The sequence below is a fragment of the Hyperolius riggenbachi genome, chromosome 3, assembly GCF_040937935.1.
Source record: "Hyperolius riggenbachi isolate aHypRig1 chromosome 3, aHypRig1.pri, whole genome shotgun sequence".
Classification (NCBI taxonomy): Eukaryota; Metazoa; Chordata; class Amphibia; order Anura; family Hyperoliidae; genus Hyperolius; species Hyperolius riggenbachi.
In genome coordinates, this window is record NC_090648.1 from 303,363,611 (window position 1) to 303,383,856 (window position 20,246).

At 44.1% G+C, this 20,246-nt stretch overlaps 1 protein-coding gene across 5 annotated transcripts in view; it reads left to right on the plus strand.

The window, feature by feature from the left end:
- Positions 1–20,246, plus strand: part of PPP1R12A (protein phosphatase 1 regulatory subunit 12A) — a 181,797-nt gene that overhangs the window by 143,615 nt on the left and 17,936 nt on the right. For all 5 annotated transcript variants that reach the window (XM_068276618.1, XM_068276621.1, XM_068276619.1 and 2 more), the window contains 3 exons: positions 9,235–9,364; positions 13,711–13,815; positions 17,730–17,777. In XM_068276618.1, the coding sequence (XP_068132719.1) occupies positions 9,235–9,364; positions 13,711–13,815; positions 17,730–17,777 (283 nt within the window). The remainder of the gene's footprint in view (positions 1–9,234; positions 9,365–13,710; positions 13,816–17,729; positions 17,778–20,246) is intronic.

Genomic DNA, 20,246 nt, shown 5'->3' on the forward strand with positions numbered 1-20,246 from the left:
TGGGGAAAAAAGGGGGGTAGTCTGATCGCCCTGCTGCATTGCTGATCGGTGCTGCGGGCTGTAGAGCCCACGCAGAACCGATCAGTGAAAATTCCCCTGGTCGGCAAGTGGTTAAAAAAAAAAAAATACTTACAACTTTGGCATTGCTTGAAGAACTTCTTCTCAATGTGCCTTCAGAGGTCCTGGTAGGAAATGCTATACTGCTTTACTTCAAAAATAAAAGGCAAGAGAGATGCCAATCCTAGCCAGAGGTTAAACAGATGAACATAATCCATCTTGCACAAAAATGGCAAAAAATACAATAATGTAAAGTAACAAATACCTGCAACAGTTCTCCACATGAGTGATGTATTGTAGACTATACATAAAAAAACACATTCCAGCACAGGAGGAAAAACTGGACATTGTCACCAGCTGTACTCCACAGTCAGTTCTTTGATAAGTAGACAGGCTTGCAGCAGTAGATGCCAATAGATACAAGATTGACTGATGGTACATGGTCCCAATACGATGTAGTGTGAACAAAGCATTAAACTGACCTTACACTGTGCTCTGTAAACACAATTAAGTAAACCTTTTTTCCCCACAATCCTTCAGGGCAAAGGTGAGACGTAGCTCCTCCCAGGAACAGACAGCACTTCCCCTATAAAAAAGTCTCACATGGTTAGTCCACCCTCAGTGCTGTTTGTTCCTGCGTCCAGGCAGGTCGGCATCTCCCCTCTGGGTGAAGCCTGTGTGCTGGGCTGCAGGTGGATCTCTCTGGGTGGCTGAGACTGTGGTACTGAGGCAGTCTGGCCGTGCGCCCCAGGCTGGATCTTTACTGGGGTTTGCCTACCTTTCTCTCCCGCTGCCAGGGAGAGCAAGTGTGGAAGGCGTGGGTTCCCCTTGGCGGCCTTGCGGCAGAGGAGCAGGACGGAGGTAAGCCAGCGGCCATGTGCAGCGTGGAGCGCATTGCGGCCATTAGGACGCTTGGCCGCGTCCGGATGCGTAATTTCCGGCGGGTATGCCGGATGTAGCAATTTGTAGAGCTGGTTCATTACTCCTCCTGAACCTCCGGTCCGCCCCTCATCCAATTGCGGCAGGCCGGATATGTTTTAAAGGGGAGGCTGCGCAGGCCTGTTTGCACTGTTGCTCAGAGGGAGTTTGGTCCTGCGCTGGACATGAAAGTTTGGAGACAGGTCAGACGCTGAGAGGATTGAGAGCAACCAGGCCGCCCAGAAGGTGAGATAATGGCTTCTCTTTCTGGGCTAAATGTGCTAAAGCTGTACAGAGTTACATGCCTTGTTGGTTTTGTTTGTTTGCAGGCCAAAACTGAGGCTGCTGCTAAATCTGCTGAGGCTGCTGCTGCTGCTACAGATAAGCAAAGGCTCCCTCCTAATTATAAGAGATGCCCTTTGTGCAATTTTAAGCTAATGTTGCCCTATGCAAGACTCTGTCAGTTGTGCATAGAGAGGGTTATGAGGGAGGAGCCGGGTCACTCTGTTCAGAATACATTGAAATCCTTCTGAGAGGAGATTAATGCTTCATTGGAATCAATTAAGTCCTCATTATTGAATGCTAATCCATCTACTTCTCAGGTTGCTGTATCTGGAGTATCTGTGACTGAGGTTGATGTTAGTCAGGCTGAGTTTGCAGCTAGTTCTGAGGATTCAGACATTAGAGAAATAAAATCTGAGTCTGTTCCAAAGTTTAAATTCCGTATTGAGGATACGGAGGCGTTGATTGCTGCCATTAATTACTCTTTTGGAGTTGAGTAAGGATGTGGTAGCTAATTTGTCTATTCATGATCAATTATACGAAGCTAAAGGATCCACTTGATAAAAAAGTGGATGCTTATTTGAAGAGGTCTTTAAAGGCTAGTGTGGCTATGTTTAGGCCGGCTGTTGCCTCTACATGTATGGTCAGAGCTTTGGAGCTGTTGATTAATCAGCTTAGAGCTAATATACTGGCACCTGTTGAGCATTTGTTGAATTCTATTGCGATTCTCATTAAATCTGCTGCATATTTAGCTGATTCCTCGGCTGAGGCAATTAGGTTATACACCCACTGCTGAAATTAATGATCAGCTTTGGAAAGTACATCGAACAAAAAAAAATTTCCTAAAAAGAAAAAGCTGTTGCAACTAAAGTTTTTTTTGTGTGATCAAAAAGATGCCTCTAAAGATCAGAGAAAAGGCAGAAAGTGGACTTCTGACAAGTCCGGGATAAGGGGCTTTAAATATAAAGCTCCGAAGACACAGTCAGACACAATGACTCGTGTCAGGCGGTGGGGGGAGGCTAAGATGCTTCTCTCTCAGGTGGGCAAAAAGGGCAAAAAGCCCGTTTATTTGCCGAACAATAAAGTTTGGTTACCAAATAGTTTGCACTCCATCCATCGTCAAGATTTGTGGTCTCAAAGGCCCCAGGAGATCCCACTCTATTTCCAGAAATTTTGAGTATATTGCAAAACATGCTAAAACAGAATGTATTTTATCCTGTGCCGGATCAAACAATCCGAAACAGTCTGTATGCATGTTGGATTATTAGGGCTCTGCACAAATTAACAAGCTGACACATCATTGCATTCCAGCGGTGTGTAGCTGCTAAGGGTAACTGGTTAATTTGCATATATTCAGCAGTGATGCACTGGGAGACATCTCAAGCTCACTCCAACCTGAATTATTGCAAATTCTTTCTGTTTTAAGAAAGCAAACTTTTGCTTTTCTTAGCATTTTAGTAAGAGGGCTTTTAGGACCATTGTAGCCTCTTACACACTCTGAGTTCTGGGTCACCATGAGCTCGCTGGTTAGTCTGTATCCTGTGCCAGCAAAGGAACAAAAGCAAAGCTTCTGTTTCACTATTTTTGTAGTAAAAAGTCGTCGGGCAAGTTCCGCCTGATTCTGAACCTAAAAAGACTTAACCTGTTATGAGACAGAAAAAGTTCGGATGGAATCCATTTTTTCAGTAAGGGAGCTACTGTTTCCAGGGGCCTTTATGGCATCTCTGGATCTAAGAGATGCATATTGGCATTCACCAAAAATCGCAAAAATTCCTAAAATTTGCAGTTGGAGTAAATAGGAGGGTAGAACACTACCAGTTTGTTTGCCTTTCATTTGGGATCACTTCTGCCCCAAGAGTGTTCACAAAGATGCTGGGAGAAGCATTGATTCCATTAAGAGAGCAGTCGATTTTAATCATTCTGTGTTTAGACGACTTGCTTATTCTCGGAAGTTCAGCAGATCAACTGACAAACCATTTAAATCTGGTATCGGAACATCTCCGATCCCTAGGTTGGATTCTCAACCTAGAGAAGTACTCTTTGATTCCAAGTCAGAAAACGCCTTTTCTAGGCATGCTAGTGGATTCATTAAGACATAGGATTTTCTTTCCTCCGGAAAATATCCTAAAGATAAATTTGGCAGTGAAATCATTACAGAGGGAAGACAAGGTTTCCCTAAGGATGATTTTGTCTGTGCTGGGATTGATATCCACAATGGTGGCAGTACCCTGGGCACTGGCGCACATCAGGAAGTTGCAGAGTTTCCTTCTAGGAAATTGGGACGGTCGTCCATAAACATAAGATTTCAAAGTCACAATTCCTCAAACTGTGGTGTTGTCTCTGCAGTGGTGGTTGGAGGAATCCAACCTTGTGAAGGGAAGGCTTTGGAAGGAGCCTGTAGACAAGGTAATTACTACGGATGCAAGCGCTTGGGGCTGGAGAGCTCGTATAGCTCACAGAGCCTTTCAAAGGAAGTGGACAGAACTGGAGTCTGAGGTCATCCAACTGGAGGGAATTAAGGGCAGTAAAGTGGGCCTTATTTCAGGCGCGATCGATACTGTCACAGTCCAATGTTCTGATCCACTCTGACAATGTTACGGTAGTAGCGTTTTGTCAACAAACTGAGGCACGAGATCCCTGTTGTTGCAAGAAGAAGTGGAGGAGATCGTGTCCTGGGCAGAAAAGAATGTGTTATCCTTGAGAGCTGTTCGTCTCGAGGGAACACTCAATATAGAGGCAGACAAACTGAGCAGAAGCAGGATTCTGTCATCAGAGTGGTATCTAAACAGAGAGAGGTGTTCCCAGACATCACAAAACGATGGAGAACACAATCGATCTGTTCACAACAGAAGACCATGCCCAGATTCAGAGTTTCTTCTCCGTCAATCCAAGAAAGCATATATCTGGGGGTGACTGCATTCATTCAGAAGTGGAACTTTCCACTTCGGTATGCATTTCCTCCTCTCAATTTGATTCCGGCAGTTATCAGCAAGAGGTTGTCAAAATCTGATGATTTTGATTGCACCTTAGGGGACCCTTGGAGTCTTCCTTGCAGGCCAGATCTGCTGCTGCAAGGGAACCTGTGGCATCCACATCCAGGCAGATTGAATCTGTCAGTCTGGATCCTTACTCAAAAAATTGGGAGTATCTGACAAGGCAGCCTCTACATTGATTGGTATCCGTAAAGAAGTTACTAGGAAGATCTACTTGAAATACTGGAAAACTTTCCATCTTTGGCTGTCCGGCTTTAAGTTTGATAGCCTGTCAGTTCCAGCAGTCCTGGATTTTCTTCAGGAGGGTTGGGATAAAAATGTTTCTGTAGGTACGCTTAAAGTGCAGATTGCTGCTTTATCTGCTTTTCAGTTATCCCCTTGTCTTCCTCTCCTTTTAATAGTGAGGTTTCTGAAGGCTTTTTCTAGGAAACTGCCAGTTTATAAACCATACGTTTCTCCTTGGGATTATCAGGGGTTTTAAAGGGACTGTCCAAAGGTTCCTTAGAGCCTCTTAGAGCCTCTTAAGGACAGTTCTTTTAGATATCTTACATTAAAAACAGAATTTTTTAGTAGTCATCACTACAGCTAGAAGGGTCAGTGAGCTACAAGCTTTGTCTATGAAAAGTCCTTACTTTCAGGATACATTAGGGTTACAGACATATCCAGAGTTTTGTCCGAAGGTTATGTCTAGGTTTCACAGGTCGCATGATATTTTGCCTACTTTCTGTGTGAATCCAAAGTGTGGAAAAGAGAGGATTTTTCACTCATTAGATGTTAGAAGATGTGTTCTGGAATATTTGAACAGAATTTCAGATGTCAGGAAGACAGATTCTTTGTTTTATTTTCAGGGAAAACTGTTAAGTCAAGGAACTTCTAAATCTACTATAGCTAATTGGATTAGGTTAGCTATTATAGAAGCTTACAGAGTTATGGAAGTGAGGCTCCTGCCTCATTTAGAGCGCATTCTACTAGAGCTAGGGCAGCTTCTTGGGCTAATAATGCAGGGGCTTCGCCTGAGCAAATATGTAAAGCAGCAACGTGGTCAAGCTTTTCTACGTTCAGCCGTCATTACCGAATTGATGCAATGTCTGCACACGACCAAGCGTTTGGTAGAAAGGTTCTCTAAGCAGTGGTCCCACCCTGAGGTTGTATTACTTGTTAATCGTCTCACCTTTGCCCTGAAGGATTGTGGGAAAAAAGCAAAGTTAGTACCTGCTAACGTTGTTTTGAACAATCCTTCAGGGCAACGATCCCACCCGGGTGTTAATTGTCTGTGTCTGATAGTTGCACGGTTATGGGTTAGTGGAATGTTCACCTGTCGGTACTTGGCTAAACGCACTGAGGGTGGACTAACCATGTGACTTTTTTATAGGGGAAGTGCTGTCTGTTCCTGTTCCTGGGAGGAGCTACGTCTCACCTTTGCCCTGAAGGATTGTTCAAAACAACGTTAGCAGGTACTAACTTTGCTTTTTCCTGATTGAGAGATTGATCCACGGATATGAACAGTTTTGGCACATAACACTACTCGTTTTTTACCAGATTTACTTGCATTCCAACATGGGGATTAAACTCCTCAAGTTTCTGGGAAGGTCCTTGACGGTCGCCACACTATGGAGGAGAATGTCTCAGTCCTAGGGAAAGGATAGACTGGGAGCCCTTATGGTGTAGTATCGTTAGACAAGTGGGTTGTGTAATAATGTGGGTAATAAATACTCACAAAGGTAGGTTGCCCTGATGCAACCAATGACAATCACATGCGGAAAAAAACCCGTTTCCGCTCGGTGTACTGGAACACTCTGGGACCCAGCGGTCGCTCTTGTCCTGTGGTCCTACATACAGGTGGATGGTCTCCCTGGTAATATAGTAGCACCTCAAAGCGGTGAGAGATGCAGAGGCAATTGGTGGAGGCGCCCTTAATCTTATTGACAAGCCATTAGCGGAGAAATAAACTCAAAAATAAAAATACAAATAAAAAGAGGTATCTTACTTCATCAGAAGACTCATATAGGTGGAAAAAGGAGTCTTAAGATAATGTGGATAAACTGTAGACAATGCGTTTCACGGGACACAGCCCGCTTCATCAGGTCAATAAACAGAAACCGTAATTGCCAGCCGTGCAGTGCAAGGGCGCATATAGAAACTTCTTTCTGTATGCACCCCCGCACTGCACGGCTGGCAATTATGGTTTTTTTTTATTGACCTGATGAAGCGGGCTGTGTCCCGTGAAACGCGTTGTCTACAGTTTAACCACACTATCTTAATAAAGACTCCTTTTTCCACCTATACGAGTCTTCTGATGAGGTAAGATACCTCTTTTTATTTGTATTTTTATTTTTGAACGTATTTCGCCGCTAATGGCTTGTCAATAAGATTAAGGGCGCCTCCACCAATTGCCTCCGAAACTCCTCAACAGTTTCTCTCAAACATCTGGTTGACGAAACATAATAAGATGGTAAAGCAAATATGTGTTGGAGAAGAAACGGCAGGAGGTACAGTTACCGATTAAAGTTTTTTTGTTTTAGTAAATGATTCCTATAAAACTATATACAAAGTGTGGTGTTAAGTTGCAGAAACAAACAAAAAAATTCTGAAGTACTGACAGTAATTACAGTATTAGTAGTTGTACGGCTTACTGGAGTGTGAAGGTTTTTAATTATCCAGTCCTAAAGCTATATGCACACCATAGATTACAGTGGCCTGACAAGGATCGGTATGCAATTCCTCAGGTGACAATTTGAGGCCTGATGTTGTACTTATGTGTCACTAGCTTGCAGGCTAGCGATGCATCTGTTTCTATGGAGGGCAGCGTAGGGATGATGCATGGCACAAGATGAAGTGGCTCCCAACATGTAGGGTGGTCACTTGGTGATTGCTAAATATCTGGCATGCTGGGTCTCTAGGCGACATTAGACAGCCAGTGTACACCTAATGGTGGCCACACACACCATACAATTTTTTAAATATCTGTTCAATTTAAGAATTGCAATCAATTTTTAACTGATTGCAATATTTCAAAAATTGACCAATGTACCACACACCTATGTTCAATTTTTCCCCAATTATGATAAAACTGATTGGAAACTCTGAGAAAATTGCTAGGGTATGTATATGAATAAATTGACAATCGAACATACACCATACGATCTTTAAAAAAAATTGAAGAGAAATATCTGGCATTACGGAACGATATAAATCGAAAAAAACGGGAAATCTGATCCGATTTTTCAGTCGAATGAAAAAAAGCTTTCGATTTTTTTGGGCGATACAATTGTTTTTATCGAATTGCTGTAAAATTGGATCATTTTATTGTATCGAGGGAGTCTTCATTGACTGCCACGGCCAAATTAATCTAGCATGTATACGAAGCTTATCAGACTTTATGGTCTTCTGACTAGCATAATCAGGCATTCCCCCTTTGGAAGTTCACAAAATTGTTTTTGTTGGATTACCTCTAAGGGTGCATACACACATCAGACCATAGTCTTTGGAAAGTGAAAGATCACAGACCAATCTTACCCCATGTAGTATGAGAGCCATATCTACAGTCTGTTCTATGGAGCTGAACTCCCCATCAGAAAAAATCTTTGCAAGATGCTGCTCACAAACATGCTGTACAGACAAAAAAGATCAGTATCTGCAAAAGATCTGTTCCTGGCAAAGATCCGGTCCTGCAAATTTCATTCATAGTCTATGGGATCTGCAGATCATCATACACACCTTGTTTAACAGACAATCATCTGCAGATCAGATCCACCAGGATGGATTTTCAGATCTGCAGGTGATCTGCAGATGAATGTCAGTTAAACAAGGTGTGTATGATGATCTGCAGATCCCATAGACTATGAATGCATTTTGCAGGAATGGATCTTTTGCAGGAACAGATCTTTTTCAGATACTGAACTGTTGCATGTGTACAGCATCTTTGTGTGCAGCATCTTGCAAAGATTTTTTTCTGATGGGGAGTTCAGCTCCATAGAATAGACTGTGTAGGTATGTCTCTCATACTACATGGAATGGGGTAAGATTGGTCTGTGATCTTTCACTTTCCAAAGACTATGGTCTGTGTGTATGCACCCTTATATAGACATGATCAATGACATGCAGATAATTTTAAGTTGATGTAAACCTTTTTAAACCCATCAAATGCTGTACCTGATTTTGATTAGTCTGTCTAGGCTGAATACATTTGCATTAAAGGTACATTTTTTTCAGAACTTGAAATTATTATAATCTCATTGACCATCTAGTATTCTAGTTTATATTGACCCAGTATTTGCATGTAAATCTTAGATTCCTTAAAGCAAACTTGAAATGAAATAAGACTTAACTGTAATGTTTTGTATTAATGATAAATAGAACTTTCCATGGATTTATGTTTTTATTTTTGATTTAAGGGCTTACATAGAAGCATAAACGGCTCGTTTTTGAGGGTGCTGTAGGTTTCAGCTACTGAGATGTTAAGCACTTGCTGCCGATTTAAAACTAGTCAAAGCTACTTAAAAGGACCCTTAACAGAGAAAATGGAACAAATGAATTCTGGACTTACCTGGGGCTTCCTCCAGCCCGCCATAGCCCGCGATTTCCCTCTGTGCCCCCTCTGCACGATTCAGTCTTTCAAGAACCACGACAGCTGAAATTGCCGGGTTAACAGAGCCGCCAGCAGGACCACGGAGTGGTGGACCTAGAGGACGCCGAGGGACTTTGCAGGCTACGGGACCTCGTAGGCTTTGGGAGTTTTGGAGTCTCGGGTGATGTGTGTAGTTTGGAGGAAGCCCCAGGTAAGTCCATATTCCGTGTATTTTCTCTGTTCAGGGTCACTTTAAGAATGCTTCGTGACATGGACCGACCAACCCCATTACACCAACTTTAAAAGTAGGATTGGTTTTAAAGAAATCCAATTACTCAGCTGGCATCTGTGATATTGATGTAAGCTGTCAGGTGAATAGAAGTACATAAAGACTGCAACTGTCGTTTTATCTTACAGATATCCTGCAGGAACATCATCTTTTCTATCTAGTGACCGATATGAATCAAACATTGGGTCTAGTTATTTAGACAGAGGAAGACTTGGACAGAGTAGGCTAGACAAAGACGACTCAACAGATTTTAAAAAGGTAATTTGGGACAATATGTTTAATCTTTGTAGTGTCATTTAATATCTGTCTTCTGTATCAACTATTATTCACTTGAGCAAATGAAAATGTAAAGGTCTTTATAGCCAAGGTCCACTCAGGGTGGCAATTATGACACGGTCAGCTGTGTTTGCATTTTTTCAGAGGTTGGTGTTCAGACTGAAAGATGGAAGTTGAATTGTGCTCTATATGCCTCACCTGTAATGTCTGGATCAGCCTTAATATTTTTGTCTTTATACTCCATGGTACAGATCAGTTGAAGCTGTCTAATCGCAGTACCTGCAATTTATATGTTCCTCTTTGCTCAATTTACATTGATACCATAATATAGTATTTTGGGAGCAGGGATTTGCATTAGGTCTGCATCTCATATTCCTTAGTCTACACATGGCTTCAAATCTCTGGTATTGCAAGAAAAACAGTAATTTCGATTCGCATAAATATTTACTAAGGCTGACCATTTCATAGTCAAATTATAACGTTGTATAAAATGAACCACTATCCTATTAAGATACAAATTCAATGGAATCAATAGCAAACCATGCATGTTTTGTGGCTGTCAATACAGGCAGCCAATTCACTTTGAGGAGACACTAATTTCTCCAGCCCTGTCTATGCAAGATTACCTGCAGAGCATGCATGGTTTCCACTTGAAGTGAACTCCAGGGGAAACTGCTAGATATACAGTGAAATTTGCACACACTAGTAAATACAGACAAGCAAGGATATGCTGTATGGACTGTAAACAATGGTGGTCCACTGACGAGTTGTCACTGTACACAAGGAAGTTGTACTGGACACAATAGTTTCCTCCCAATACACAAATAGAACACAGTTCCTGCAGAAGTTTATGTCCCTGACTAATAGAGCTATGCAGGAAAGATAAGGAGACTTTTTTTCTGCATATTCAGGTGTGCTGCCCAGAACAGTCTCCCTGCATACGCTGCTTCTGTCGGGGCCCAGTCAGATTTTGCTGCTGGGGCTCCATGAATTTTCATCAGGACTTATCTTGTACTAGCTAAATCAAAAAATATATTTTAAGTGTTATTGCACTGGAAGTGTAAACCTTGCTGTTAGCACCACCTATACAAAATAAAGAGAAACTTCCCTGCTGCCATGTATGAAATCTAAGCTGGGCAGAGTCCAGCCTCTTCTCCACCTGCAACTCTGTTCTGGTGGCAGTCTTTATAGATTATGCCATGCTGCCTCAGCCTATGGTCTGTACATAAATTACTTTACTCAAAGATCTGGAGCAATGTGGGCAGATGGTTTACTGCAAACGCTCCAAATAGGATGCAAGGGAAATACAATTCTAAAGATTTTACTTAACTTTACCCCCATAGGTGCGGATATCTCCGTCCCTTTTTCCATCCTTTCACCCCCAGGGTCTGAGAGATCCGCACCTCCCACGCTCCCGCCGCTGCCCACGCTCCCGCTCGCACGTGTGCGTGCTCCTGCCGCTGCCCACGCTCCCGCTCGCTTGTGTGCGCGCTCCCGCTCGCTAGTGTGCGCGCTCTCGCTCCCGCTCGCTAGTGTGCGCGCTCTCGCTCGCGTGCGCGCTCCCGCTCGTGTGCACGCTCTCGTGCACGCCGCCGCCCGCTCGCCCGGAGATCAATGAACGGGAAAAACCGTTCCCGTTCGTTGATCTAAGCCCCCGCAATGATCAGCTGCTTCTATGAGAAGCAGCGATCATTGTGAAAAAAGTTTCCCAGCCTCATAAGACTTCCTGCAAGCGTACTTCCTACGCTTGCAGGTCGCATAAACAAAAAGTTACTGTGGCCATCTTGTGGCCAGATAGTAAAACTACACCCTAAAGCATTTTTCATATACAAATACATTAGTTTTACACTAAAAATGAACTCATTACCTCCCACACTCCCCAATTTATTTTTTTTTGTAATAAAAAAAAATTACAATAAAAAAAAATACATAGATACCTTAGGGACTGAACTTTTTAAATATTTATGTCAAGGGGGTATAACACTGTTACTTTATAAACTATGGGCTTGTAATTGAGGGTGGATGCAAAACTGAAAAACATGTACCTTTATTTCCAAATAAAATATTGGCGCCAAACATTGTGATAGGGACATAATTTAAATGGTTTTATAACCGGGACAAATGAGCAAATTTCATGGGTTTTAATTACAGTAGCATGAATTGTTTTAAAACTATAATGGCCGAAAACTGAAAAAATGGTGATTTATTTTTTCCCACATTTTTCCTATTTTCCTATTAAAACACATTTAGAATAAGATAATTCCTGGCATAATATCCCACCTAAAGAAAGCCTAATTGGTGGCGAAAAAACAAGATATAGTTAATTTCATTGCGATAAGTAATGATAAAGTTATAGACAAATGAATGGAAGGAGCGCTGAAAGGGGAAAATTGCTCTGGTGCTCAAGGGGTAAAACCCCTCAGTTGTGAAGTGGTTAAGTATACAATGCTGCTTTAGATTAATTTCTTGAATGCACTTTTTTAAACCCTTGACAAAGCCCTGCCTCAAAGACAAAACTTGCCTGGTTATCAGGAGGTGTCACTGTATTGTATGAGCACTCACTGGACTAGTTGACCAGTGCTCTGCATCCTGGAATGGTTGCCTAATAGATAGGCAGTGTGTTACTACTACCACTCTCTGAACCATATTGTACACACTAGGCCGCATGTTACAGCAGCTGTTGTAAATAAGTGTATATAGCGTGACAGCTTCTCTATTTTATGTATACCAATAAAAGTTGCATTTTTGTGTGGTGCATATAGGGCTTTTCCTTAAGATTGTGAGCTTAGACAGATAATTTTTCCCTAATTTTATGCATGGCACCAGGGCAGGTGTAGGGGCTTGGAAAGCCATGTTTCCATTGTGTTAAAGCTAATGGTGTTTAATGCCTCAGTGACTGGTATACAGTGAGGCTTTTGTTTGCCTGGAGTTCATTTACCCAGTCTATCTTATGCTGGGTACACACTGAGATTTTCTGGCCGATTTACTGTCAGTTCCAAACAGTAAGTAATGGAGGGCGCTGCTAGAATTGCAACAATACTTATTATAATAGTTACAACCCTTATATTGTGCACAGAAATCTTCCTCCAGCTGCGACCTTACCAGATGGGGTTAACCCCCTACCCCCACCTCAAAAGTGTAGTGTCAATTAGTTAAAAAAGGTGCGCTTGGCTATAAGAATCACGGCTAGATTCTAAAGCTGTTCCGTGGGAGAAGAGGGGCGCCCCATTCTATCTACCAAGCAGTAAGCCACTTGTCCTCTTTGAAAAACCCTTATTGCCCTAGACGATACACAGGCAACTGAGGTGGAGCGCAAGGAAGTGCTTACAACAGCAGAGTGAGACGCACTGGAGGAAGTGACGTCATCACTGGGACCGGAAGATCGTCAGCCAACGACCAGTACTGGGACGGCGAGACACTAGTGAAGCCGTAGCTACGAGAGCGGAATTCCGGACAACACGTATCCAGAGAATACCCCTCAGCAGAGGAGGCCAGGAGTACCGAGCCGGTGAGGGTAATAACATTGTTCTCTTGAATAGCAGACAATATAAACTGTCAGCACGCACAACTGAGCTTTTATCCCTTGGTGGGATGTGCACGCATTTAGGGATTGCTGATTATTGCATGACCCAGATATAGGACACATGCGAATTGATGCGGACCGTGTTTCGAAGTAAATTGGAAAAGATAAATTCCTTTTTAGGTCTTTGAGGAAACTTGCACAGATACATAATTTTTAATAGGGTCTTTTTGCCCAGAATTTTTTTTCCTTTTTTAGGGGAACCAGCACGCTCTAGAGTGATTGTGGATGGATGTGTGCATATAGAGTGTGGGATAGTTTTATATGTATTTTTTAACATTTAATGTGACAATAAAAGTCTCCTATTGAGGAAATGATCAATTGTGATTCTTATAGCCAAGCGCACCTTTTTTAACTAATTGACACGATTTACTGTCAGATCGGTTATTTCCAACATGTTCGATTTGCTGTACGATCAATTTCCGAGCATTTTCCAATCGACTTCCTATTAAAGTGAACGGAAATTGATCGGAGAAATGCTCGGAAATTGATCGGAAAACAAATCGGACATGTTGGAAATAATCAATCTGACCGTAAATCTGCCAGAAAATCTCAGTAAGTACCCAGCATTAGAAGCCTGTACTGAGCTGATGGACCCTTGTGCATGCTGATCCTTTCCGTGTACAAAACTGCTAGGTCATTATAATTGGCTAACTTGCTTTATGATGTAAAATGTGTTATTTAAACAATCAGCTTAGTTATATTTTATTTCTGTATTTACATGTATCGACTTTGTTTTTCTTCCCAGTTATATGAACAAATTATTGCTGAAAATGAGAAACTAAAGGCCCAGCTCCATGACACAAACCTGGAGTTAACAGACCTGAAGCTGCAGCTTGAAAAAGCAACACAGGTTTGAATAAATCTTGGATTACTTGCTCTGCATGAAAGTTGGCAAAATCCCTCTAGTATGTACCGTATTTTTCGGACTATAAGACGCTCCGGACTATAAGACGCACCCAAGTTTAGAGCATAAAAATCATGGAAAAAAAAAATATACTAAACCTGGTGTGTCCATGGTCCAGGAACATTTTGTATATGTTCTCCCCCAATTATTGTTCCCCTTGTTCCTTCCTTGTATCTCTGGTGTCCTCATTTCCTCCTGTATCCCCCTATGTCCCGCGTGTGCTTCTCTGCCCCTCTGTCCATGTGTACTTTTTCCTCCAGTGGCTTTACTGATAAAATCACTGCAAACTATCACCACTTACTAACTAGCTACTTTAGCAGCTCTTCAGCTGAGTCCTGTCTATAGCAGGGAAATCAGCCTCTCAGCTGGCTGGCCACTAGGATGATCGCATCCTAATCTGGAGAGGGAAGACAGTGAGTGCTAGCAGGAGGGTGCCTGGCTGAAGCAATGCTGCTTTACATTACAAACGTCCAAATGTTGCTTCCAGCATTATGATCAAAACTTGGGCAGCAGCATTGTAACTCATGCAGAGGAAGATTCACATGGCCCCTATGTCCTCTGGTGTCCCGCCCCCTGTCCTTTGCCCCCCTGGTGTCACTGCCCCCCATCCCCAGTGACCCCCCTGCCCCTTTAACATAGATACGGAGACCGCTGCAGAACACCAGCAAGTATCGCATATACATACACTGAGGGACGCGGGCTCACAGCTTTACATTTCCCACCTCCAATCCGGTGTCCTTTGCCCCCGACGGTCAACGCTGCAGGTTACCGGCAAGTGTTTTCATAGCACGGGAATGAGCCAGACAGCTTCAAAACACAATGCCCAATCAGGCGGGGAGCGCTGCGCGAGACAGCCAATCACAGCCCCCCTGTCCTTTGCCCCCTCTGGTATTGCTGCCCCCCATCCCCAGTGACCCCCCTGCCCCTTTAACATAGATACGGAGACCGCTGCAGAATACCAGCAAGTGTTGCATATACATACCCCGAGGGACACGGGCTCACAGCTTTACATTTCCCACCTCCAATCCGGTGTCCTTTGCCCCTACGGACAATGCTGCAGGTTACCGGCAAGTGTTTTCATAGCACGGGAATGAGCCAGACAGCTTCAAAACACAATGCCCAATCAGGCGGGGAGCGCTGCACGAGACAGCCAATCACAGCCTTCCCGATAGTCCTGAAGGCGGGACAAAGGCTCTATCAGCGGGGCTGGTGATTGGGAGGAAGCAGGGAGCAGAGAGAGCTGTGATTGGCTGTCTCGCGCAGCGCTCCCCGCCTGATTGGGCATTGCGTTTTGAAGCTGTCTGGCTCATATCCGTGCTATGAAAACACTTGCCGGTAACCTGCAGCATTGTCCGTAGGGGCAAAGGTCACCGGATTGGAGGTGGGAAATGTCAAGCTGTGTGGCCGCGTCCCTCGGTGTATGTATATGCGATACTTGCTGGTATTCTGCAGCGGTCTCCGTATCTATGTTAAAGGGGCAGGGGGGTCACTGGGGATGGGGGGCAGCAATACCAGAGGGGGCAAAGGACAGGTGGACTGGACACCAGAGGACAGCAGACACCAGACGGGACAAGGGGAAGGACAGCGCCAGTAACAAAATTTATTATTCGGACTATAAGACGCACCAACTTTTCCCCCCCACTTTTGGGGAAGAAAAAGTGCGTCTTATAGTCCGAAAAATACGGTACTTCTCCTTTTCAGTTTACAATGGAAACTGTGGTTCATCTGGAATGAGCCCAGTTTAATGACCACCAAAATTATCGATGTAACTTTGTTTAACACAATCAAACCAGCATTCTCTTGTATTGTATAATCACTGCTTTCTCTCTGAATGCGAGCTGAAAAGTAAAAATGCTCACCGACTCCCAAACTCTGACCCTGCAGAGTTAAGGTGGCCATACACTGGCCCGATTCGCGGCCGTTTCGACAGCAGATTCGATCCTGGGATCGAATCTGCTGCCAATCGTTTGCGCTAAACGCACCCGCCGATCCGATTTCCTCCCGGAATCGGATCGGTCTGTCGATCGCTCCGTGCGGGAAATTACCCTCGATTGCCCGCGGGTAGGGTGCGCGTCGCTAGCGGCGGCCGATCCGATCAGGTATACATTACCTGACGCTGGCTCCCGGGCGTCTTCTCCGCGCTGCACCGCTCTGTTCCGGCTCCATCCCGGCGCTTCCTGTGTCACTGCAGTGACCAGGAAGTTCAAATAGAGGGCGCTCTGGAGCAAGAACAGAGCGGGATGGAGCAAGAACAGAGTGGTGCGGTGCAGCGCGGAGAAGACGCCCGGGAGCCAGCTTCAGGTAATGTATACGGGGGGGGGCACAGGCGGCAGGAGCAGCTCAACAGATTGTGATCGATTTCAGGCTGAAATCGATTCACAATCTGTTTGCAGTAAAGGCAGCCATACGATCCCTCTCAGATTCGATTAGATAGGGATCTGTCAGCTGGTCGATCTAATGGCAAATCGACCAGTGTATGGCTACCTTTAATATATTGTGGTTTTGACTTGGCAGTGCCTTTATACCTGACACCAACACAAATTGCTTCCACACCCTGTGTAGCCTCTGTGGTGGAGCTTGTTTTTTATCTTTGTATCAGCTTGTTGATTAGCTGCTGATCTTTTAAAATGTGATTGTAAACCCCTGCAGCACAGACTTCCATACTTGAAGGCTGCAGGTTGCTCAGTCGGTGCCTTGCAGCTTTACAGTCTGCATTGCATGGTATGATTCAGAGTCAAACTGCAGTGACCAGGCCAACAGTGCCTGCTGTGACCTCATTCAGCTGGACCAGTTTGGCTCGCATAAACATCGCTGCTTTATTCAAAAAAGGCAACCCTTAATGACTAGATCTCGCCCAAAGTTTAGTTCCATTATACATTTTTGGGAGTCCTCTCAATGTTTCAATTTGAATATCTTTCCTCTTTCAAAAAAATGTGGTTTCTGTGGGAAAAAACAAAACATATTAACATGGATGGGACAAGGACACCTAGAAGTAAAAGATATACAGTAAACCCCTGCTATCCAGAAATCGGGCATCCGGAAGTCTCAACCAACCGGCATGCCTGAGTCGGAGAATGGGCGTGGATCTTTTGGCTTTTGCAGAGTGGTGCCGTCTTCACTTCCTGCAGCTTTCTTGTGTCCATGTACAGGGCCTGGCGTGTCACCTGACCCGCTTTGGGTCACATGCACACATTGGTAGCTGTACAAAGAGGACAGAGGAAAGCTGCAGGAAGTGTAGAAGATGACGCCTAGAGGTTTGGCACATTGCATGTGCTGCATGCCACTCTGCAGGGGGCAGGTTAGTGGTGTTTTAGTGCCAGTTGCTTAACTTCTCAAGAAACAGGCAAGCACACATCAAACCCCACCTGTGCAGGCGTGGCCGGCCTTTGACCTGAGCGACCAGAGTTCCAGGGGGGCGCACGTGATGTGCATTCAACTGGCCCTGGCTGCATTTCTACCTGCTGGCTGCGGCTCCGTTTGTGGCTGCTGTGAGCGGCAGCTCCGCCCCCTGGTGCCGCTGGGGGTGATGGGGTCGAAGACTCAGGGAACCTACTGCTGACTCTTACTGAGTCTGTGTGAGCCATGTGTTACCCTATATACACTAAAGGGTGATCTGCCCACATATATTAAATGGGGGGAATCTGCCTATATACACAAGGGGGGTGTGTGTGTGTGTGTGTGTGTGTGTGTGTGTGTGTGTGTGTGTGTGTGTGTGTGTGTGTGTGTGTGTGTGTGTGTGTCGCTCAGGGCGCTGTGAAACCTAGGGCTGGACCTGTGTGCAGGATATTAGGGATCTTGCTGTACACCTTTTCTCATGACTGCAAAAGTATAAGTCTGTTTTGCTTTTTTCTGTGTTTTAGAGGCAAGAAAGATTTGCTGACAGATCACTTTTAGAAATAGAAAAAAGGGTAAGTTTTCAAGTTTATTTTATATCTTCACTGAGTGATTTCCTTTTCTGACATTTTGTGAGCCAGCTCTGAAATTTTATATTGGTCCGCTAAGGTCATACTTCAGTTATTTGTGGAGGCCCATAGGCTGGGCTTACTTAGTCTCTAGAACTTGGTGACCACTTCTCTTTTTCATAGTCTGAATGCTCCTTGTTCTTCTTCCACCTGTTGTATTTATCATCATGTAAAATACATGAATCCAGCTTACCACCTAACAATCTATCCATTTACAACGGCTGCAATTATAGTGTAGGTGCTGGAAGCATAGAGATCCTCCTGGGGTCTCAGAGCATGTGAACTGCAGGCTGCCAGAATAACTGCCAAAACTGAAACATTTGAGTGTAATTGCTATTTAAAAGATTAGCAGACCAGTGCAAAATATTAATCTATCAAGTTATCAAAATAGAATGCTGAAGCTAATACAATAGAAGGCAGTGTCATAATTGAAAGTCAAAGGATCTGAACCTATCGAAGTAGTGTAATCTTACCATGTCATTGCTACAGTTTCTGTGCTTAGGCACAAATACTGTATTTCCATTATTATAATCTACATTTATTGGTGACCCTCTGCCTGCTCTTCTAGTTTGTTGCTTTCCCTCCATGGCATTGTAATATACTCATTGTTGTATCACAATATCTGACTCTGCAAATGCCCCCATAGCTCAGATAGCGACCCACTGTTACACAGCTCATTTTAATTATACCTTTTAGAGGTTAAAAGAATGCATATTCTATCGGCATGCCATGTTCCAGATATTCTGCAGCCATCAGCTATGTGGTGTATGCCTTTTGTACTGTAAAAAGGCTAAGGGCTCACCTCCACTACAAAGTGCGGTGTCAAAAACAGAAAAGTATTTGCACGCACATAATTTTCACAGCATGTGCACTATAACATGAAAAGGCACACATACTGCATGCATGCATACGTCTTAGGGCTCATTCACACAACAGAACACATGCATGAATGTGAGTTCATGCATGCGCTACCATCGCACAGAATGCACGTTGTGCTGCGCTAAAGCGTAGACGTCGGCAGCTGTACCCATCGGGAAAATGTACTGTATTTAAGACGCACATGGTCATCAGAGGGCGCCTGGCAACAGGGCACAGTACGGAAGACTCTGAGGACTCTGCCGCTATAGTGGCTGAAGATGTACATCTCTGCCGGCCCAGGATTACGCAGACAGATGAATCATAGCCAGGCGCAGCATCCCCAGACATTAGAGGCGGCTGCTATGCCGTTTGAGAGCAATGAGGATCGGGCGGAGGAAGCGACAGGATACCAGCCAAAACGAGTACCGTTCTTTCTATTCATAACAGCGGCTGCTGCTATGTCGCTTGGGAGCACTGAGGATCGCAATGATATGAGGTTGAGGAAGGGGCAGGATCGCAGCCAGAAAGAGTCTTTACATTCATCACAGCAGCTGCTGTTATGCCGCTCGTTAACACCTGGGACCATTTTTGGGGGAGAATACGTGCGTCTTACAGTCCACAAAATACGGTATATGTCGTACGATAAAATCTTCCGAGATGCATTAACGCACACCTGTAGTCAGAATGTTAACATAGAAGTCTATGGACTTTCATGTTGCCATATGGATCGTACACAATGTGCATTGTGTCAAAACTTACAGCGCAGCACATAGTGTGAATGAGCCCTAGATTTTGTGGCTTTCTATGTGAAAATGCCCTTGCATTACATAAAACACTTGCATTTGGGAAAACTTATTGGAAAGTTTCTAGTAAGCATGAGCCCAAACACAACCACTGCAGAAAATATAAATAAATCTGTTGTAAAGTCAGCACTTGCTGCCCTCCTGAAAGTGTGAGGTTACTTAACATAATGCCTGATCCTCTAGTTGCAGTACTTACAGTACATGAAAGTGGAATACCAGAATGCATGCTTGTATGGGAAAACTAGCATTTTATTTTTATTTATTTTTTTACGTTCTGGGACCGGGCGAGATAAAAGGGTTACTTTAACAAATACAATTTACCTTAGTTTCGCTGCTGTCCTTGTCAAACCACTTGTTTCACTTATAGGTACCGTATATACTCGGCTATAAGTCGAGAAATTTAGGTCAGATTTTTTTGAAGCAAAGTAGGGGGTCGACTTATTTTCAGATAATACCTAAATTTCTGACTTATAGCCTGTATAAAAGGTTCTCCATTCCGACCACCACAGTTGCTCTCCCCGGCCGCCCCGTTCTCTGATCTTCCCAGCTGCCCGGGCTGCAGATGTGTAAAAGTGCCCTGCTGTCCGTGGACTCAATGGCGCGGTGCAGTAACTGCTCTCCCCAGCCGTCCCAGCTGCAGATGAGTAAAAGTGCCCTGCTGTCTGTGGGCTCACCTAACAGCCTGCTCACCGATCTCCCCGATCACCGCGGGTGTTGCTGGTTGCGGGTTCACTTGTTTCTGGCCCCTTACACC